Here is a 23,689-nt window from a genome sequence, read left to right as displayed (position 1 = left end):
TAAAACTACAGGAGAGGTAGAGCAAAGAGAAGAGAACCTTATGGCACTTTTACAAGTCCCAGCTGGGCATATGAAGCTGATGGACTATATGGAACTGGTGGAAATGACTGGCAGAATCCGAGACCAGGGAGAAGAGTCGGTGGAGGAAGACTGGAAAAAGTTTAAAGACTATTTACAGAAATACTGTAAAATTAATGAATGTTAGAAAAAGGTGGAAATGAAGTTATATGGCTTTAGTAGAAATGCTATAAGGAACTAAGTATAAATAGATTATTAGAGTATTAAAGGAAAAAATAAGGTTAGAATATGTTAAGATAATTATAGGATAGAAAACAGAGGAAGATGGAAAGGAATTGCTGAAACAATTAACAGAAGTGGAATACAAAAAGGGAGGTGTGAGGAGGTCGCTGAAATAAGTGAGTGAAAGATAAGATATTGAAATTGTTTGGTGTGTTTTAAATTGTTTTTATTTTGTTTTGTTAGTTTAATTGTATTGTTCATTTTGTTTTGTAGTGTTTAAACTGTTGGAAAAGTAATAAATATTATTTTTTTAAAAAAAATACAAGTCCCAGCTGGTGGGGGTGGACTTTGCTAGCACTGATGCGCTGGCCTGGAGTCTTAGGATAACTTCACAAAGAGAGTTTGTTGTGGACTCTATGCTACTCATGCATGCAAGGGCTTGTTTGTTTGTTTGTTTGTTTGTTTGTTTGTTTGTTTGTTTGTTTCTGCAGCATGCACGCAACATTGTTCTTCTCAGGGTTTCATCCATGTTTGCCATTTCCAGTGTGTGTTTGTGTGTGTGTTTTAACTTAATGGATTGCCCACAAAAATTGTGAAAGGGGAAAATAATACAGGTCAGCATTTTGATGGGAATGCATTGAAGAAACAGTAAAAAAAACCTCCTTGCATGAGCAGCACAGAGTCCTTGGAGGTTAAGGACTTTTGGAGGTAGAGCTATAGTTCCAACATGAGTCAGAACCCAAGAATTCAGGCCAACATCTCCCTGGCAATGTGTGGTTGTTTTGTGTGTGTTCTCATCAGAATTTGCTAGATGTCACCAATAGTTTTTGCTGCTAGTTATTTATTTATTTTCTGAACACTTCTCTGGAGCAAAAACGGTACTCCAAAACAGCACAGCTGGTTTTGCAGGGAAGGGCTGCAGTTCAGTGACGGGGCATCTGCTCTGCGTGAGGCTCAATTCCACATGGCATCTTCAGGTAGGGCTGTCTGAAACTCTGGAGAGGCACTGCCAGTCAGTGTAGATAATACTGGGCTTGATGGACCAATGATCTGACTCAAACACAAGGCAGCTCTCTAAGCTGAAGAGATGGGAAGAGACAGCAATCCAACTAAAGGGTGTGTTTGGAGTCACAGCAGTACTTGCTTGTCTTCTTCACTACTTCACTTAAAAGGAGTATATTGTTCAGTATATGTAAACAAACGAACTGCCGGTGTTGTTTTGATAGCCTAGTCCTAAATTTGATCTAAAGGGACCTTGTCTTGTATAAGATCAAAACCTGGAGAACGTGACATTGCAAGAGGTGGCTGAAACACGGATAATCAAAGCCCTGTGTGCTGTTATTGTTTGGGTTGGGTCCACACCTTGCATCTGTTGATGTTCTTTAGCATAAGTCCTATTTTTACAGGCATACACTGTGTCCATAAAACTGTGCTGCACGTAGACCATAAGAGAATGGCCCAAGTGTCCAGCCACTCAATCCACTGAGATAGGCAGACTTCAGCCTGAAGGTGCAACACTCAACACACCAAAAGAACAAGGAAAACTCAAGGGTATCTCACACAGAGTGTCTTGATTAAGGCCATAAAGTGAGTCAGTGCCAGAGAAGGAACTTGTAGTAAATTTCTGACCCATGCTTAGCCTGTGGCATATTCTCAAAGTAAAATACAACGTTTACTGGAAGTATAGGCACTAACATGCCCAGTGATATGCCTTTTCAACTCTTCAATATCACAATGAGGTGGTCCCATAAAAATACAATGTTAGGATATGTCTTTCCTGTAAAGACCGGGGGGATAAGCAGCTTTCAAGAACATATGTTATTAAGACGTGGAAGCTGCAATAAAATGCTGCAGTGTACAGTGCTCAGTCAGTCATGCCTTATTCCAGGGTATTCCATTCCATTCCCTCAATCCCGTTTCTACTCCCTTCCAATCCTCAGCAAGAATTATGTAGCTACTGGGCATGCTCAATTCTGACTGGGATTTCATTTTGTTGTACTTTTGCAAACTGTGGGGACTCTCCAAGCCTCCCAGTACCTACTTCTTGTGGGTATATGGTTCTGTTTTGACCAAATAAGAATGGGCAGTTGGAAAATGAGAAATATATTGCCACACAAGGTTTGCTTCATTCATGTCAAACCAAAGCACTTAAGGAGGCATGCAAAGTTCTCTCCCATCCCTTTTATCAGCATAAGCACCCTGCAAGGTGGAAGTGTGCATGCACACGAAAGCTCATACCAAGAACAAACTTAGTTGGTCCTTAAGGTGCTACTGGATATTTTTTTTAAATATTTCTACTGCGTCAGACCAGCACGAATCTAGAACCCTGCAAGGCCGGCTTTCCTGAAAGACAGACACACTCAACAAGCATCATGGCTGAGTGAGGATTTGAACCAAGCCTCCCAGTACTACTTAAGGATACTCAAGGTCCACATTTTAAAGCAAACTGGCCCAGTCTGTACTTCCCATGCATAGAACAGAGCACTGTTATCTCTTTGTTTCTTATACTTCTCTGAATTTTGCACAGTTCTCAGCTCAGAAAATGTACAAAAATGCATACAAAAATGGAAATTTTCCAGCAATTTTTTTTTAAGTTTGCAGAATGCTGTGGCCACAGGATGGAACAGACCAGACTTTAGGCTTTGTTTTCCCTAAGGTAGTCAACATGCATTTTGCTATACCACTTTAGGCTGCCGGGGGAGGCCCATGCAACAGATTGCTGGGTCATATTTTTAAAAAATCACGCTGCAAAGGTAAACTACATGTAAGGATCTAGAGTACAGTGGTACCTCGGGTTACAGACACTTCAGGTTACAGACTCCGCTAATGCAGAAATAGTACCTCGAGTTAAGAACTTTGCTTCAGGATGAGAACAGAAATCGCGCAGCAGCAGCACGGCAGCAGCGGGAGGCCCCATTAGCTAGAGTGGTACGTCAGGTTAAGAACAGTTTCAGGTTAAGAACAGACCTCCGGAACAAATTAAGTTCTTAACCCGAGCTACCACTGTAGTCCTGTCCCCAAAACTTGGGGGGGGGGAGCAGAGGATTATTTTGTACAGAGAGGCATTCGAACGTGCAAGCCTCCACCTGCGGTCGAAAGACGTACAGCTCAAACAAAGGCTTAGGACAAAGGGGAGAACAGTCCTTAGCCTCAAGGCACGATCCTCCAAACAGGACTCCCATTTCAGACCAGGTCAGCTAAGTAACAAGCTGGCAGAAGCAGAAAACTAATGCACACAACTAAATACAACTTTGTTTGAAACCAATGTGTAAAATAATAAGAAGAAGAATCTACCCAGGTGGCTCAGGCATGTGAATTATGTTCCACACTAGAACAGAAGGTTTGAGGGGGGAGGACCTTCCTGAGTGACGGAAGTCTATGAAGCTTTGGGGCTGGAAGGAATGGTGGGAGACTGGCTAAGCAAGAGAGGCCTTGCAAGACAGGAATTGCAGGATTCTTATCAAAGTGAACCTCTAAAGTGAAAATTCAAATAGGTAAAAATAGTTTCTACCCCCCCCCCCAAAACCAAAAAAAGAACAAATGCATACAAAATCCCTCAAAAGCTAGAATAAAAAGGTCTGCTTTAAACTAACAAGCAAGCAAACAAGCCATTTGAAATATGTTTTCATTCAATGACACAATTACAAAAAAACTGTAGTCATTTTGGAACTTTCTAACCACATGACCTCCCTAGGAAGCTATTTCTTCACTGAAGGCATACTAGCTGCTGATTCAAGTAGTCCCTGGGTCCAACTTGCATTCCTAGCTCTGCCACGTTCCAGCAAAGTAAACATGGACAGGACAGCCGGCCTCTGCCCCCTCCCCTTTACCTTGTCCACTTCATTACTAAGCTCTCAAGCAGAGGCCTGTCCATCTCCTTGAGCCTATGGAATATCTAGCAAGGGGGGTCATTTTATGGGAACTGAACTCGCCTGCCAGTGTTTTAAGCCAATGGGTGAGGTCAGAGCTGTGATTGGTAAATGAGTTTCAATCCCTGGGGTCCTTAAGAGCTATTTACTCCTCCTATTTTGTGAACTTTTCTTGCTTCTGACTTATAATCCAGTCCCCAGATCCTCCCATTTACTACTCTATTTTGCTGCCTGCCAGGTACTTGCAGCAGTTGGCAGGCAGCTATATAATATGTATGTACAGTGGTGCCTCGCAAGACAAAATTAATTCGTTCCGTGAATTTTTTCGTCTAGCGAATTTTTCGTCTTGCGAAGCACGAAATCCCATAGGAATGTATTGAAAATCAATTAATGCGTTCCTATGGTCAAAAAAAGTCCAAACAAAGCCAAATTTGGTACAACAAGAGTTTATTAAGTGCTCTTTAAAGTCACACATACTGTAAAGAGCATTTCAAAATTCAAACCCAGAAATTTTTTTAAAAAACAGTAGAGTGGCCCAATGGTCACAGAAAATCATAAAAATGCAGAAAAAAACACACAAGCTTCCAGAGTCTTGCAAACCCCTCCCCAACACCAAGTCCTTGAATTCCAAACACCCCAACCCAAAATCCAAAACCCCCCAAAAAAGTTTTAAAAGCTTAACTTACCAAATGGCTGCAAAAGAAGTTTTGGAAAAGCTTCAAAAATCACCAAAGTCTTTAAAAACCTCAAAAAAGGCTACTATGTACACTGCGTTCTATGAGTTGCTCCTCGAAGTCAAGTCGCAACTGTATTAACGGTGTTAAGAAAAAGGAAACAAACTTGCAAGACGTTTTCGTCTTGCGAAGCAAGCCCATAGGGAAATTCGTCTTGCGAAGCAGCTCAAAAAACGGAAAACCCTTTCGTCTAGCGAGTTTTCCGTCTTGCGAGGCATTCGTCTTGCGGGGCACCACTGTAAGTGTGTGCACTGGGGATCAAGGTAAGTGCAGGAATGACTTGTATTGCTGCCTGCTAACCAGGTTGAACAGAGGTGCACTCAGGACCACTGCTGGGAGAAAGTTTAGGTCTTGCCCTGAGAACCTTAGTGCAGCCTTCCCCAGTGTGGTGTCTTCCAGCTATTTTGGACTACAACTCCCATCAGCCCCAGCCAACACAGCCATCCTGCGCAGCAATGAAGCCCAAGTGTGCATAACTAAAATGATCACATATTCTTCCTGTTTCTCTCCATCTCCCTTCCCTCTCCCTTCCACTGCCTCCCATTGTGTTAAATTCAGTATTTTCAGTCACATGGTCAAGCCAAAGCAATCCTTAGGATTCAGCCTCACACACATAAGAATACTGCATCACAGATAATGAATACTGAAGAAGTATCTCAATGGTTTGTGGACTCAGATTTTCATTTTATTAAAATGCAGCAGTGGCTGGGATCCAATATGCCTGCATTTGCTCTGCTACAAATGCACTGCACAGTTTTGAGCAAGTTAATTGTTCCTAGTCTCAGTCTCTCCCATACCCAATGTGCAAAATGGGAATAACCACAGCTGACTTTGAAGGTTTATTGTCAGGGAGAGCACAACACAATACTGTTACTTTGCTGGTGGTGCCTGATGGGCTGAAACAAAAACAATTCCATTTTCACTTGAGGAGAATTAAGAGGCAAGCCGACAGGACTACATCTTTTTGCCAGAACCTGCGTTGCATCTTTCAGCATTGAGTTCAGCCTTCTTGTAAAAAAAAGTCAACGAACCAAAAGACAGTTAATGGCAAAGCTCATTAACTTCTGTTCAAGTTTATTTGGAACAACAGTATCTGACCTGAATTTCCCGTTATTCCCTATAACCTTTACCCTGCTGAACGTGGAGTAAAAGCAGTTTGGGTAGGTGAACCCTGGTGCACTGGTCCACTTTACTCATTACATTTTAGTTGTACAACTACAATGGGACTGTACATCAAAGAATGTAAAGCAGAAATGTGTCAAATGCATTTGCAAACACATGAATCATAGACCTACGTTTCCCCAGGAGCCAGGAGCAGCTCATCCACTATCTCAAAATGCACCATTGGTACCCTGTGAAGGCACTTTATAGGCTGGGCTATATTAGTCAGGGTAGTGTAAAAGGCTGCCTCTTTCATCTACCTCTGTTTTAGTCTGTGATGATGAGAGGGCAGAGTTGACATGAAGGGTTTTGTGGGCTATGGTTAAGTCTAGGTACCCTGCAATATCACCATATTAATGGCCTTGCGTGCCGACCTGAGAGAGCTGTAATTCTTTGAACTTCTTATTGCTATTACAAATGTTTACAGCAGGAACTTGATTTAAATATTTATGAATTTTACATGATGTTTAGTAACTGAACTGTTAACTTTTACTTACATACTTATAACTGAGGAGAAGGGAACTGATAAGGAGCAGGATCTATTGGGAAATTAACTAGAGTAAATCAATTGAACAGGAGCTGATGCTCTGGCTCAAGGTACAAATTAGCTGAAAAAATTATTAATAATAATAATAATAATAATTTTTTATTTATACCCTGCCCTCCCCAGCCAAGGCCGGGCTCAGAGCGGCTTACAAGCAATAATAAAAACATGATGAATGATTACAACTTAAAAACAAAAATAAAATACAACATTAAAATAATGGAACATTAAAATATTAAAATGTAGCCTCATCGCAGGAGAAGAAGGAAAAGAAAAAAGAAAGGGAGGGAGGGAGGGAATCAAATTGGCTCCAAGCCAAAGGCAAGGCGGAACAACTCTGTCTTACAGGCCCTGCGGAAAGAAATCAGATCCTGCAGGGCCCTGGTCTCATGAGGCAGAGCGTTCCACCAGGCTGGAGCCAGAGTTGAAAAGGCCCTGGCTCTGGTTGAAGCCAATCTAACTTCCTTAGGGCCCGGGACCACTAGGGTGTTGCTATTTATGGACCTTGAGGCTCTCCGTGGGGCATACCGGGAGAGGCGGTCCCGTAGGTACAAGGGTCCTAGGCCGTGAAGGGCTTTAAAGGTCAAAAGCAGCACCTTAAATCTGACCCTGTACTCCACCGGGAGCCAGTGCAGCTTGAAAAGCAGTGCAGCTTGAGGCTCTCCGTGGGGCATACCGGGAGAGGCGGTCCCGTAGGTACAAGGGTCCTAGGCCGTGAAGGGCTTTAAAGGTCAAAAGCAGCACCTTAAATCTGACCCTGTACTCCACCGGGAGCCAGTGCAGCTTGAAAAGCACTGGGTGAATATGCTCCCATGGCAGAGACCCCGTGAGGAGCCTCGCTGCAGCATTCTGTACCCGCTGGAGTTTCTGGGACAGCTTCAAGGGCAGCCCCGCCTAGAGCAAATTACAGTAGTCAAGCCTGGAGATGACCGTCGCATGGATCACTGTGGCCAGGTAGGGGTGTTTCGGACTGGAAATTAGTTGGCTTGTATTCTAAATTCTTCTCCATACATGCAGGTCAGCATATGCAAATTTGTACCTAAGGGCCTATGTCCCTGAATCATTAAGTAACTTGCAACATCCGTGGTTGCAGCCCAAGCTAATCAAGTCACAATACTGTACAGCATGACCAGCATACAATAAACAATTATAAGTGGATAATCAAATGCAAGTTTGGACTAAAATGATGTCTGAAAAGACAGAAGACTGTTGCTTGGGGGGTGGGGAAAACTATCTTCCAAAGGAACTTTTGACTCTTGCAAAAATTACAGTATATTCCTATTGCAACCAGTTCTCTCATGCCCCACTCTCCAAAAAGTAATCAATATCTAAAAGCATTTCATATTAGAGAAACAAAAATTGAACAATCTGGAAACAAGATTTGGGTTTCGGCTGGGTGGAGCAAGACTTCCAGGAGAAACATGCATTTGCTGCCTTTCAACATGTGAAGCAGCCCAGAATCAAAATGTGAACCATCTCCACACCGTTACCACTTCCAGCAGCCCTACAATCTTTTACAAGTGGACAGCTCCTTTAAATGCATAAAATAAAAAGAGCTTTTGACATAGATGTTAGCTGTAGCTATGATTTCAACAGCGCAGCAACAGAAAAACTTTTTTAAAAAACCTGTATTTGTCTTTGCAGTGTAAGAACTTCTGGATTTGGGCTATTACCGAAAAATTGCACACAAAGTGCATGATTTCAGGAGGGTGCAGGATCCAGAACGCCCCTAGGTCATTTGGTGGGATTATATTTCCTATGCTTTGGACTTACATGTTTAGCATTCACCATCCAGAGCAGCTTGGGAAATATGGATGCCTTGATTTGTATTGGTGTGTCACCGAACCTCTTGGGCTTGCTGATCAGAAGGTTGGCAATTTGAATATACACAATGGGGTGAGCTCCCATTGCTCTGTCCCAGGTTCTGCCAACCTAGCAGTTCAAAAGCATACCAGCACAAGTAGATATATAGGTACAATTGCGGCAAGAAGGTAAACAGTATTTCCGTGCGCTCTGATTTCTGTCACAGTGTTCAGTTGCGCCAGAAGTGGCTTAGTCATGCTGGCCACATGACCCAGAAAGCTGTCTGTGGACAAACGCCAGCGCACTCGGCCTGAAAAGCACGATGAGCGCCACAACCCCACAGTCACCTTTGATTGGACTTAACCATCCAGGGGTCCTTTACTTTTTTAAAACATTATTATTATTATTATTATTATTATTATTATTATTATTAATTGCTTTTGTTTCCTGTATACCCTGGTAAATGGTAATACCCTGCTACTGCACTTTTGTTGAAAAAAGAAAAAGCTAAAAATAATGAAATTTACACTGATGAAATGGTGAGTCCTATAAGATACTCAAATTCATCTGGACTGGGATTCCCCAGTGTATCTGTTCACAAAACCCACTGAAAGATCACATGAGACTCACTGGTGTCTATTGGGTAGCAGGGGCCTGGCCTTCTACAGAACCATAAACTTAGCAGGAAGTTTCTGAACAGAATGCATTCAAGTAATGGGGGGGGGGGGACTATGTCACCTGTGGAGAGTTAAAATCATCTCCATATGACCAGGTAAAGGAGCTTGTTTAAACTGGAAGTACTGGCTTTCTCCCTCTTTTCCAAGGCCATTATAAGGTAACTAATATTAAGTGTGTATGTCAGCAAATGAATTAGTAGCAATTCCTTCTGCACAAAAATAGCAGAGTTAACTTGAAAATTACACACATTTAACTTGTGCACATTCAGCTTTACATGCTTGGCAAAATAATTTTTAAAAATTAAAGGGGGGGCACATTCAGGAGAAAAAGACTTTGGGAATCTCATCTGCCATTGAACCTGATGTGTTTTGATTATGCACAATGTTGGCTTTACGCGCTATCCCTCAAACATAACCCCAGCGTAAGTTGAGACTCGTCTGCACCACAAGGTACATTAGTGGAAAATCAAGCAAGAGGGAATTTCTCAAGATTGAAACCTCTGAAAGGAGCAAGCCAAAAATGTCTGAGAATTCCCTGTCAGGGATGGGAAAACCCTGGAACTGCTGCATTTTTGCATAAGCAATTGCTGCCAGTTACATAATTAATAACATATGCATGAGGCACCTTGCAAGAAATGGTTCAGTTGCACGTGATCCCCAACAGGATTTCACTAGGGAGAACTCATCCTGGGAGCAACTGGCACCGCACAGTCCCTCAGCCCTTGCAGACTTTCCCCTTCCAAGTAGAAACAGAATTCTGAAAATAGCCATTTTGATGCAAAAGCTGTGTGTGTATACATTTAAAAATTCATATGCAGAGACAGCCTTCTATGGAGAGCTGGCATTCAGGAGGAGCCACATTCAAAATGCTTTAGAGGGGACATGGGTGGCTACACTCACATGTCTGAGAAATTTGAGACAACTAAGATAAGAGAAAGGGAATAGGTGCGTCCCAAGGATAAATTTTCCAAGTTGTCATCCCTGTCCCTTCCCCATTCACAGGGGAAAGGGCTGCATTTTTAAAAGCCTTTCCAGAAGTATGGTAAATTCTCCCAGCCTCAAAACGACACAGTGCAGGCCTAGGGCAGCAAAATTAAGTTTCCCCTGGAGCGGCAATATTGCTTGACCCGGCCTTGTTCACAAGAGTTCTTTGTTTACATACATCAGTGTTAAACTAAATGTTTCCCTATTAAGCGGCGGGGGCGGTGGAGCTATCAACCACCCTGCTGCTAATTCCATTACACACACAAAACCCACCAAAACTACAAGTGAAACATTACAAGAAATCGGAACTCCTGTCCAAGAATCAAGAGCCAGTATAGGAACACCCTAAACAAATTCAGTTTGCTTCCATTCCAAAGTCTTTCACCATCCGGATTTATGGGGTAGTTTCAACATGACGGTTTCAAAGTTTCCTACACTCAGATACATCTGTTGTAGCCTTTGGCAACTTGGTGCTCTTCAGGAAATGCTGTCTGGAGCGAACGGAAGTTCAAGCCCCAACATCTGGAGGGCACAAATGTAACCAGATATGTTAAATGGTGAACAACTTCAGCATTGTAAGTTTAGAACTGTTTTGATGGAGCTAAACAATAAAACTGTTGACAGCACCGCCACAACCAAAACAAAACTAAAACACAACAATGATCCAAAGCCATTGTGCATAATTTCTAGTCTTCCATATTCACGGTAACTGGAACCTACAATTCATCACTGGTATAACATGATCCTCTTAAAGCAGGGTAGGAAACCTATGGAATTCCAGATGTTGCTGAACTCTATCCCTCAACAGCATGGCCAATAGTAAGCAGTGATGAGAATTATACTCAAAAACACTGGGAGGGCCACAGGTTCACTGACTCCACCACTATCCCAAGCTCTAGGCCCTCATCTTACCTGGACTTCCATTACCAGCAGATTCTTCCACCACCCCACTTCTCATTTGACATGTCAACCAAGAGAGATTATAGGTTCTCCAGGAAGGAACAGTATATTCCAGCCTTCGTCAACCTGGTTCACCCCTGAAATGTTGGACTACAATTCCCATCAGTCCTGACCAGTATGGCTAAGCTCCCATCACATTTTGGAACCTTGCAGCTGTGCAGGCTATTGCAGTGGCGTAGCGTGGGGGGTGCAGGGGGGCCGGCCGCACCGGGCGCAACATCTGGGGGGTAGGGTTAGGGGGCGCAAATCCATGGGTTAGGGGGCGCAAATCCACAGGTTAGGGGGCGCAAATTACTTGCCTTGCCCCGGGTGCTGACAACCCACGCTACGCCACTGGGCTATTGCCTGCCACCCTGTTGGCACACGCTGGTCTACGTAATGTACCTAAAATGTTCTCAATACAAGATGTACAATGAGACTGAGATGGGGTGAGTGCCAGGCTGAGCTTCCAGGACTCCTAGAGTCATTCTAGCATTACACAGTCGCCACATTTTCTCCCTATAGTTTGGCTTCCAAGCTTACCTAGGGAGGTGTGTAAAGTACCATCTCCAGATACAGCATACAAATATGATTTGCAGCTAGGTAGCAAGACTAGAGAATTATTACTATGATTCCGAAAAATACACTACTTGCAAGCAACAGGGTTAATTGGCCTGCACACTAAAGAGGAGGGGAGAGGGAGGTTTTTTAATGTTCAAAATAGGATCAAAATGTGTGTGCGTGTGTGTGTTCCTGATCTTAATAGGCTGCTGCTAATGAACCGGGAGGCTCTAAGACTTCCAAGCTGCTCTGATGCTCAGAGAGACCAAAATCGCACATCTCCTCCTCGTGGGTGAATGTATACACTGCCGCTATTATTTACTATCAGGCGCCGGCAGCACGCTCGGCGCTGTACACGTTTCGCTGTTGTTTTTGTTATCATTGCTTGGGGGATTCAGAGTAGCTTTTGCAACTGTGGGAAGTTTTCAAACAGCGGGGAGCGGTGGCAGGAAACCGGCACCATAGCTGTCAACTTTCCCCTTTTCTTGCGAGGAATCCTATTCGGAATAAGGGAATTTCCCTTTAAAAAAGGGAAAAGTTGACAGCTATGACCGGCACTGAGGCGATGGACTCCACACCGCAACCCTAAACAGGGATGTTGAGAGGGTGGCCCGCCGATCAAGCTCCCCAGCGGAACTTTTGAAGGAAGCATCCTACCTCCCACCCCCTCCAAAACCCCCACACCTTTTTACTACCATCTACTTCTGGCCCGCCTACCTAGGCTCCCCTAAATCCAGCAGGCCGGAGTGTCAGCGTTGTTCGTTCCCTCCAGCCGCGCAGGGGTCTCCCCTAACCCTTGCAGCCGCCCCTTACCGACGCTCACCTGTCTTAAACTTCAGCGAGGGGTCTTCGGCGGCCCCGTCGTCCTGCAGCAAGACGTAGAGCATCCCGAAGGAGTTGTGGATACCGAAGATGGAGCCGTTGCACCAGGTGGCAGCCAGGACCACCACCCAGCCGAAGCCTCCTTCGGGGGGCGTGAAGCCCTGCGCCGCGGCCCCCGGAGGGCCCCCTCTGGCCACCACAGCGCCGCCAGCCGCGGCTTCCCCTCCTTCGCCCTCCTCCCCTTCGTCTTCCAGGGCCCCCTTCTCTGACAGCGCTTGCTCCTGACTCCGCAGTGCCATCGCGCCCGCCGGTCGAGCTCCTCGGATCAGCAAGAGGAGGAGGAGCTGGTGCTGGTGCTTTGGCTGCTAACGCTGTAGCTCGCTTGCAAGCCGGTCCCTCACGCCTCCTCCTGCTCCGCTGCCTGCCTCTCCTCCTCGGTCTCCTCCTCTAGCTTCCCCCGTGGTCATCCCGCCGCCGCCGCCGCCGCCGCCTCCTCCTCCTGCTGCCGCAGCGAGAGGGACCCTCCCCCTCCGCGTCCAGCCCAGACAAGCCTCGCCACGCCCCTCCGCCTTGCCTAGCTGCCTCCCGCCTGGATCAAAACACGCGCGGCTCTGCTTGGAGACGCTCGCGGCGGGCGGGCGGGGAGGCAGCGCGTCCGGAACTGCTGTCCCCGCCGCTGCCGCCGCCGCCGCCGCCTTGCACGGCCCCGATTCTCCACCGGAAGCTGCCTCTGGGGTGTCACGTCTCCGTCCTACCGGAGGGTGGTAGGCTGTTTGTGCAAAAGGAAGGAGGCCGCGGAGGATGCGAGCGATGGGGTTGCCCCCCACCCGCTCTGCAAAGGTACCGCTCTGGCGGTTGCAATCCGGGTTTAGCCCAGCTGTCAATCCCCCAGAATGTATTGGTGGGCCTTGCCTCTGAATACGAAGGACATAGGAGTGCAGCACCTGCAGCCGAGGGGTGGGGGGTGTTGGGGGCCTTTGTTTTCCTCCCAAGGAAACCGAGGGGGAGAGTAATGGCAGCCCTCGCCCACCAGGAGAAACAACAACTGCGCGCACTTGCAGCTCCTCTGAAGTCATGGATTTAGGAGGAAAAATTCGAGCGGCCGCGTCTCGGCTGGGGGAAGGCAGGCGATTCAGGGGCTCTGGAATCGCCCCCCCTCACTTGTCTAGGTGTCCCGTTTCCCCCTGCCCGCAAGGTTGCGGCGTGGTGTGTTCACCGAGGCTTGGCCGACTACGGGAGGCGACAGATTAACCCCGAGATTGGGAGAATCAGGGATAATCCACGCCCCCCCCCCATGGCAGCAGTGGGTTAGGTTGCTAAATGGGTGAAATGGCGTCTAAAATATAGGTCACTTTATTGTACGGTGAAAAATGCTTGCGCGTGTAAAAAAATGTTTCGCCACCACTACTCAGTGTCGTAGTAGTAGAAAACTGGTCTTGAGCGCGTGATCAGACACGTTTGGAGGAATGGAAAGAGTGTAAGTCCCCAAAAGTGAAGGTGAGAAAAGCAATTCCTGTCCTGCCTGCGCGGATGCATGATTCCCCGCCCCCCAAGCCGCCGCCACTCTTCAGCAATGACACACCGGGGAGTAAGCCCCACTGAGCACAGCAGGGCTTACTTTTGAGCAGGTATGGAGAGGATCGCGCTGTTCGGCTTCACCCCCCGCTGGTCACTAGCACTTACTTACCTGGGAGTAAAACCCATTGAATACAACGGGCCTTGCAAATAAACGTACCCAGTCTACATTAAGCCAGCAGGCTTGGAGCAAGCGAGGATTCCCCACTACCTCCGCCCAGGCATCTGCTTGGCACATATTGGGTCCTCCTCATACAACAAAATAAATTTCAAAGAAGGTGGGACATTTTCAAGAGCTGGGTAGCTTATTTTATCTTTTCTTTAGAAAAAAAAAGTCTGCTATTGGGTGGGCTCAGTAAAAGAGTAAGGGGAGAAAGATTCAGCAAAATGGCTCCTTCCTACTACCTTCTTTCCTTCCTACTCCCCCCCCCCCATCAGTAAACAGGTTGATGCGTTTGAGATGGGGGGGTGTTTCGCAAGCAATGTGCCCACGCGCATTTACTTCCACAGAAGACTATGTGAAGCTCTCTCATTTTGATCCATCATAATAAATTGTTGTTATATTTTTACTGCTTTTATTTTGTTACTGGTTGCTCTTGTGAGATGGCTGCAGCATTTCCGCCCAGGCAACACACACATGTCTGCCTTCAGAAGATCCATAAGGATTGAAATCCCATGGGGCAGCAGCTGCTGCTCCAGACCTCCCTGCCCTGTATGTGAGGGCAGCAACCCGAGTCCTTTTCCCCTCTCCCACCAGCAGCAGATGACATTTGGATAAGGAGGCAGAGCGATCTGAATGCTGCCTCCTTGACTCTCAAGTGTCTGCCAGACTCAGACCCTGAGGAGTGGGAGCCAAGAAGGCTGGCTGGTGGTGCTGTGACTGGGAGAGGATGGGCACCCACCCAGTGGGTCAGGGGAAATCGGGATGGCTGTGCCAAGTGTCTCAGCAGTGAACTCTGGTGGTTTAAGGAAGGGGTTGGGGAGCTATAAATGCAAGACCTCTTACCATGCCAGGAAGAAAATAGCTCCCCTCCCCTTGATTTCTGCTGTGAACCTTTGTTGTTTTTTGCTGCTTCCCCTGCAAAACCCCAAAGTCCTGACAGCCCATTGGAAGCAGCTTTCACTTCCCTCCAGGAAGCCAAGGGGCCATGCAGCCCCTCCCCTTGGGATCAGGGAGTAGTACCCCCCCCCCAAGGAAAAAGCAAAGAGCACTCCTAGAGAGCTTAGCAAAAGGTAAAATAAAATGGAAGCACAACAACCATTTCACTGCCAACCTCACCTAGAAGAGATAGATTTGAGTGTGAGTGCGTCTGTGTGCCTGAAACATTCTCCACCTCTTCACTCACACACAGAGAGAGGTACTCAAAACTGACCTTTCTGCTATGGTTTACAAGAAGGCCTAACCAGCACTATGACATCCGAATGGTGGAAGGGCACCGGTGGCGGGAGGCTTTATTAGGGAAAGCGTAGCTCAGTTTAAGAACAGTTTTGGTTTAAGAACGGACTTTCGGAACGGATTACCGTAAATTCGTAAACTGAGGTATCACTGTACTGTATATATCTTCCCTTCAATAAATATTCCCTGGGAGACTTACAAGCAAAACAGTGTTAGAAACACAATATATGAGAATATATGAAAATCAAGAAGAAGAAATAGACCACATAGTTTTACAGGCTGGATTCAGCTACCCTTAGGTCAGAATAATCTGTGCTTAATTTAAACTAGGATTAAACTTCATGCCACTATTAAAATGACCCTTTCTTCGACCCTTTCTTTGATTCAGCAAAGCACTCAAACTTGAAACACCATACATGGCTCTGATATGCATATCTCAAAAAGAATATGGTAGAGCTGATGAACATCAGCAAAAGGCAACCAGAATTATCAATGGACTGGAGCAAACTCCCCAAGGAAAGGTTACAACTCCTGGTCTTTTTTTATATATAGATTGGGAAGGAAATGAATAAGAAAGACATGGCAGAGGATTCGGTAGAGACTGAATCCATCCAGGCAAATGAAGGGCTGCTTTGCCAACCCCATATATGTCCACTTGACTGCTTTGATTGATGGACTTGGAACTATTACAGATGCCACATAATACCCATTCTGCATTGGTAAGAACTCAAATCTTTTAGTGTAGCAGCACCTACACCCTGGAACTCCCTGCCTATTGACGTCAGGCAGGTGTCTTCACTGTGCTCTTTTCTGCACCTGCTAAAAACATTGCTTAGGCAAGCCTGCCCAGGTGTTAGAGATGGTTTGAATCTGCTTTTAGCCTATTGTTTTAACTTTTCAAAAGTCTTTAATTGTTGTTATTTTTTTATTACTGATAATTTTATTGTTTTATCTTTTTTGTAAACCTCTTTAAGGGATGTTGCTTTTCTCTCTCTTTTTTACAAACAAGCGGTGTACAAATTTTATGGAATAAATTACAAATAAACCTGAGTCTACACTCAGTCACTCGCCACCTGCCTGCCTTCTTAAAACCAGTCCGGTTGAGGTAGGGGAGACACTGTCAGCATCCCCCGTTTAATATTGTCTCTTCTAGAAGTAAGCAGAGGTGGGTGGGGAGGTGGGCTGGAATTAGTTGGCTCCACCCATCATTGGCTCTGCTGGGTTCTCTGCCTCTCCCTGCCAGTTTTGCATTGCATGTGGGAAATGGATAGACATTTTTCTCCCTCTGAATGGAAATGGAGGAAGATTCAGTACAAAGAAAAGGAAGGATGTCTTCATGTAGCACATAGTTACTATGGAATGCCCTCCCACAAGACATCATGACATAAAACGGGATTATTCATGCGGGATAAGTTTATCCATGACTACCAGTGTTGGTAGGGATGCGGGTGGCGCTGTGGTCTAAACCACAGAGCCTTGGGCTTGCCGATCAGAAGGTTGGCAGTTCCATGCACTGCTCTGGTTCGCCAGAAGCGGCTTAGTTATGCTGGCCACATGACCTGGAAGCTGTCTGCGGACAAACGCTGGCTCCCTCGGCCTATAGAGAGAGATGAGCGATGCAACCCCAGAGTCATCTGCGACTGAACCTAATGGTCAGGGGTACCTTTACCTTTACCAATTTTGGTGGCTGTATGCTACCTCCAGGTAGATCTCTGAATTCCAGTTGCTGGGAAATCTGTTACCCTCAAGTCTGACTTGTGGGTTCCCCCCACAGGCATCTGGTTGGCCACAATGCTGGACATGAAAGGCCTTGACTTGTGTCTGATCCAGAAGAACTCTTTCTTTCTTTCTTTCTTTCTTTCTTTCTTTCTTTCTTTCTTTCTTTCTTTCTTTCTTTCTTTCCTGCTCTTAAATTCATCTGACTTGGAAATGTGACATCCATGCTGTTTTCCTAAAACACTCTGCCTGGAATTAAACCAACACAAACACTACCAAGAAAGGGAACCCACCCCACGCCCAAAGCTGCAAGCTCTTCTATTGCTCCACCTCCAGAGCTTTGTGATTACACACATTTGTAGGGCTGGACTTAGCTATTGCTTGCTAGATGAACCTATCATTTATTTAGCAAATACAAAGGTTGCACAGTCTGGCCAAAGAACCATTGTCCCAGGGTTGAAGAAAGCATTGCATGCAAGCACAGGCATGTGTAATAAAAAGCAAGGGGTGGGGTCTAATATTAAATGCAAAGCATTGTGGAGAGGAAGGTATTTGAAGTGGAGGGGTTGTGGAAGTACGTAACTCTTTCCCCCTTTGCCCACCGCTTTCCCCAACACAGGATTCACAGGTTATGTTTACAAACTGAAATACAAACATCTACCCCAAAAAATGCAATGGAAAAATACCCATTTTTACCCAGCATTTAAATGCCACCAGGAAGATGGACATACCTCCTATAGCAGTGGGTTCACAGCCTGGGGGCCTCTGCTATCAACAGGACATGGAGCAAGTCCCTCCATTCAAACCCTGAACTGGTGGGCAGGATGACAAACATCTACCTGGCCCTCAGGACTTTCCCTAAGCTGTGTCCCTTATTAGTCCTTTCCCCATACACACACCCCTGAGCGCTTTTGCCAGGCATCACTGCACTGTGATAATGCCTCTTGCTTGTCTGGATGGCGAGAGATATCTATAGTGTGTTTGCGTGTATGTGTAGAATCCTCTGACTTTTGCATGGCTAGAATACAACCTGTGGCCCCAGGCTAGGTGTCACATCTGTTGCTATGGCCACTTTTGACTCTGGCCACACCCATCATTGGTACGTGCTCTCTCAGAGGTCTTCCACCAGAAAATCTGGCCCCCAGGCTGAAAAGGATTCCTTATCCGGATTTAAGGTATCAAACACCAAACAACACTGAATTGGGCCTGAAAGCCAACAGAAAGCCAGTGAATAATAATGCACTGGCGTTACAGTATATGCACCACCTGACCTGCTCTGGTTAAAATTCTCATAGCTATATTTTAGTGGCCACTACATGGTACTTTTCAGCATTATTCAAAGGCAGTCCTACATTAAAATCTGGGAGCTTTATATAGTGGGAATGGATTATTGCATACCCTCTATGTGTCCTGATTTTCCAGGAACAATCCCAGAATTACAAAGCCGTCCTGGCTTTCGATTTGATGCTGGAATGTCCCTATTTCCTCTGCCAGTGCTGCTGCTACTGAGCTCAGAGAGGAGAATGACCCGCCGCTTGTTCTGAGGGATGGTGGTGGAGGCTGCTGCAGCTGCAAGAAAGCATTCTGTTGCCTTTCCGTGGCCACCAATGCTGACCTTCCTTGGGCAGCTCATAGCAGCTGCTGGAGAATGGGCAAGGCGGAAGAGAGGCTGCCACTGCCTAGGCCCTGCATGACGTGCAGCCCCTGAGGCACAGGCAGTGGGCAGAGCCCCCCAAGCAGGAAGAAAGGCAGGAGCGGAGCACAAAGTTTCTTGGTTTTGTGGTTTTTTGTTTGTTTTTTAAATGCTTTGAACATTTGTGTCTAATTTTTCCCCTTTCTAAAATTTATTTATTGGTGTGTGTTTTTCTTTTTGCAAATCTCTCAGAGAATAAAATAAAATCGGGATCAAGTGTGCTGTGTCCCTTTGCTGTAGTGGTGGCGGCTCCCCCCCCCCCCAATTTTCTGATAGGAAATGCTCTGCCAGGTGGAGGGACAAAAAATGGGGGGGGGGTCAGTTGCAGAGGGAGTGAGAAATGTCCCTGTTTTCATCTGAGGAATGCTGGAGGGTATATTGTTCTTTTTTACCATCATTCTATTAATTGCCTTCTAACTACCATCTGATTTACACACCCCAAAAATTATAAACTGATTAAACGCACACAAAGCAAAACTAGGAACCAAACAAATGGACACTTGTGGTAAAGACCCATTTATCCAGCTGGGGAAGCCTGTTGGCAGGGCTGGTCAAAGACATTTTTGCACCTGAGGCAAACCACAGAACAGGGCCTCCCCACCCACCAGGGACGAAAGGGTGAATGAAGACCTACCTCAGGAACAAGGGCGGCGGGGGTGGGGGAGTGCAGCAGCAGCAGCAGCAGCAGCAGCAGGTAACACTGTTCTTGGAGGCCAGATCTGATGCCCCTATGCATCCTTTTGACTGAAGCGGTCACCTAACCTGCTCTCATGGGTGGGCTAGACCTCACTGTAGGAAAAAAAAATGTCTTCAAATGTTTCCAAGAAGTGCAGACAGTGAGCGCCTGTTGTATCTCAACAGGAATGTAATTAGTAATAGTAGTAGTAGTAGTAGTAGTAGTAGTAGTAATATTTATTTATATCCCATCTTATCCCCAGACCAGGACTCAAGATGGCTTACACAGATTAAAACAACACAGAAAAAATACAAAATGCTAAAAACATACAAGAACATAAGAAGAGCCTGCTGGATCAGGCCAGTGGCCCATCTAGGCCAGCTTTCTGTTCTCACAGTGGTCAACCAGATGCCCATCGGAAACTGGCAAGCATGTCCTGGGGACAAGAGCACTCTGCCCTCTTGTAGTTTCCAGCAACTGGTATTCAGAAGCATTGCTGCCTCCAGCCACGGAGGCCAAGCATAGCTATCATGGTTAGTAGCCATTTATAATCTTATACCCTTCATGAATTTGTCCAATCCTCTTTAAAAATCTATCTGAACTAACATTTGCAGGAGTTGAGTCTGAAGAACTAAGACAGGTAGCAGTGACAAGAGATGACATTCTAAGCCTAACAGACAAAATAAAAACTGACAAACCGTCAGGTCCAGATGCCATCTACCCGAAAGCTCTCAATGAACTCAAATGTGAATTTGCCACTCTTCTAACGAAAGTATGTACCATGTCCGTCAGATCAGCCTCCATACCTGAGGACTAGAAAGTAACCAATGTAACGCCAGTTTTTAAAACAGGGATCTAGGAGCGATCCTGGAAATTATAGGCTGGTTAGCTTAATGTCTGTCCCCGGAAACCTTCTGGAAAGTATTGTTAAAGATAAAATAACCAAGCACACAGAAGAACAAGACTACTGAAGTAGAGTCAGTATGGCTTCTTCAAGGGAAAGGCCTGTCTCACAAACCTATTGGAATTCTTTCAGCGTCTCAACAAGCAAATAGGTAAATGTCAGGCATGTCCATCTTCCAAGAGACTGTGATCTACTCCCACTAAATAAAAACTGGCAGTGATCTACCCATTGTATTGACCAAGGTAGTTGAGCTTTTTTGGGGGAGGAAGACCCAATGTTGTTGACCTTTGGGGGGTTGGGGAGGCGATCTATCAGGATCATGCAATCGTCCAGGATCGATCAGGGACGACCCTGATGTATACAGTGGATTCATATTGGGACCGGTCCTTTTAAGCTTATTCATATACGATCTTGAGTCAGAAGTGAGCAGTGAAGTGGCCAGGTTTGCTGATGACACTGAATTGTTCAGGGTTGTTAAATGAAAAGAGATTGCAGTGAGCTCCAGAATGACCTCTCCAAACTGGGTGAATTGGCAGTAAAGAGGCAAATGCCAATCACTGTAAACAAGTGTAAAGTGATGCATGTTGATGCAATGATAATAATAATTTTATGTACACCCTCATGGGGCGTACACCCTCATGGGGTCATAGTAGATAGCTTGATGAAGATGTCAACCCAGTGTGCAGTGACTGTGAAAAGGCAAACTCCATGCTTAGGGATCATTAGGAAAGGAATTGAAAAGAAAATGACCAATATCATAATGTTGTTATACAAATCTATAGTGCAACCATATTTTGAGTATTGTCTACGGTTCTGGTTGACTCACCTCAAAATGGATATTGTAGACAGTGGGTGGTGCTGTGGTCTAAACCACTGGGCCTAGGGCTTGCCAGTCAGAAGGTTGGCAGTTCAAATCCCTGCGACAGGGTGAGCTCCTGCTGTTCGGTCCCTGCTCCTGCCAACCTAGCAGTTCAAAAGCACATCAAAGTGCAAGTGGATAAATAGGTACCATTCCGGCGGGAAGGTAAATGGTGTTTCCGTGCACTGCTCTGGTTCCACCAGAAGCAGCTTAGTCATGATGGCCACATGATCCTGAAAAAAAACTGTCTGCAGACAAACGTCAGCTCACTTGGCCAGTAAAGTGAGATGAGCGCCGCAACCCCAGAGTCGTTCGCAACTGGACTTAACTGTCAGGGGTCCTTTACCTTTTTAGACTTGGAAAAGGTTCAGAAAAGGGCCACCACCCTCTCTCATATCACTAGATCTCATGGACATCCAATGAAACTGAAGGCTGGGAGCATGGACAGAGAAAAGAGAGCACTTCATGCAGCACAACTGCCACAGCACTCGTTGCCACAGGAGGCAATGATGACCACCAACCTAAATAGCTTGAAAAAACAAATTCATGGAGGAGAGTCCTACCAATGCCTACCAGCCATGAAGGCTATGCTCTAGTTCCACAGTTGGAGGCAGAAATGCTTCCAGATGCCAGTTGTTGTAAACAACGGGAATGCAAAGTCTCTTGTGCTCAGGTCCCGCTCAGGTCACAGGCATCTTGGCTGGCCACTGTGAGAACAGGATGCTGGACTAGATGCGTTGTTCTTATGTTCTTATGTTAAGTTGGTGGCCATCACTGCCCCTGTGGAAAGTAATTACATAATTTAACTATGTAACTTCCTTTTACCTGTCCTGAATTTTTCAGCTATCTTCCAACTTGAAGAAGCCCGCTCTAAGAGGAACTGCTGCACTACTCTGATTAATGCTTTTTATAGGGCAGGGCAGGGCAGGGTAGGGTAGGGTAGGGGGCACTGGGAATGAGCTTATGGAACCAATGGGGCATTGGCCTGAAAAGGGTTGGGAGTCACTGTACTAACCCATAGCCAGTTCCAAAACTGAAGCTTGCCTGCCTCAGTGTGCTTCCTAGCATGTGGGCTGTTGCTGTCCAGATTGAAAGAAGAGGTCATGAGAGGTACAATAGGCAGAACCACCACCTCACACTCGCTCTGTCTTGCTTGTCTTTCCAAGAGCCTGGGCTGGTTCCCACCCTCACAGCAGTTATTGGCAATACTCTCACATAGAAGTGCTGTTTGTGAGAACTGACACTACCTTTGGGAGCTGTTCCATGCTTGTTTGTTTGCTTAATCAATTTATTATAACATTATGTTCTAGGGTTCTACCCTTCCTCATTTTATCCTCATAACAACCATTGGCAGTGGTAGAGTAGGGAGCAGCAGGCTCATTCACCCCTGCCAAGGTTGCTTTTAATTAATCCATTTTAAATTGGGAGGTTTGATTGCAGTTCTGCCACCATCTCATCCAGTGCAAAACATACATCACCTGTGGAGCTCAGCACTCAGACTTTCAGTCCTGCAACTTGATTGCCTATTTAGTAAAACAAACAAATAAACAAACCTCATAGTCACTGAAATTAAGTTATTCTGTCAAGTCCTAGATTCCCTTCAGGTAGCACTTTAAAGCAGTGGCGTAGCGTGGGTTGCCAGTGCCTGGGGGTCACATGGAGGGGTGGGTGGGAGGGACAGAAATGGGTGGAGTACACATGCACATTGAAACGCCCAATGGCGTCCACGTCACCCTGGAGATTGCAGCTGCAGAGATAAGAAAAGAAGAGACACTCCTTTGTCTGGAGAGGTCACTTCCTGGTTCACATTGAGAAACCATTTTCAACAGAGCCCAGTGCCAGAAGCACACAACTGTATTGAGGCAGCACCAGGTGTTGAAATTTTGCACCCCCTAACAATTTTGTGGCCAGGGCAACTGCCCCTGTGCACCCCCATGCTATGCCGCTGCTTCAAAGCAAAGCTATTGTGATAGAACAAATCAGTGTCAGCAAGGTTAGCCCCAAACTCATAACCTCGTTGACTTTTAAATTATAGGGATTTGTGGGGTGAGGCAACAAATGAAATATATTTGGATCTTTGGTCCAAATAAACAGGTTGCTAATACCTGCTTCATTCCTCTAACTTGCCTTGTGTAACTCTGACTTCGGAACAATGCATTGATGTCTCTCAAAGGCTATTGTGTCACAATGCAAATATTTTGTGTTTCACCTCTGGAGAAAGGTGTTCTTCCTCTTATGTTCATTGCATCTGCTTTCGTCAAAGGTAACGTCAGCTGAAAAGTTTGTTTGGTTTGGAAATACATCTAATTTTGCAGAGCCAAGTGGGCAAAACAAATCAAAATGTCATGATCATCATACAAACATCACAGGAAGCTGAACATCATGGCATACTGTAGTTAAAGGAATACAAATTCTAAAAGAATTTTTTTTTTAAGAAAAAAGTTAATTCATCTTTAACATAGCACTGATTTCTGCTGATTGTTCCTGGAGCTTGTTCCCAGCCACACACATCTGCTTTCTTGAAATAATACAAATT

At 45.6% G+C, this 23,689-nt stretch overlaps 1 protein-coding gene across 1 annotated transcript in view; it reads right to left on the bottom strand.

Annotated features, from left to right (window-relative positions):
• SLC16A2 (solute carrier family 16 member 2) overlaps window positions 1–18,915 on the bottom strand; it is a 111,268-nt gene extending 92,353 nt beyond the window's left edge. Inside the window, exon 1 of the mRNA XM_083596454.1 lies at window positions 12,336–18,915. Coding sequence (XP_083452580.1) covers window positions 12,336–12,633 — 298 coding nt within the window. The 5' untranslated portion in view covers window positions 12,634–18,915. The remainder of the gene's footprint in view (window positions 1–12,335) is intronic.
• Between the last annotated feature and the right edge of the window lie 4,774 nt (window positions 18,916–23,689).

Source organism: Podarcis filfolensis, assembly GCF_964270895.1.
Source record: "Podarcis filfolensis genome assembly, chromosome: Z".
In the NCBI taxonomy this organism is placed as follows: domain Eukaryota; kingdom Metazoa; phylum Chordata; class Lepidosauria; order Squamata; family Lacertidae; genus Podarcis; species Podarcis filfolensis.
Note: the sequence above shows the minus strand (reverse complement) of the source record. Positions and strands in the feature narration are given on the sequence as shown.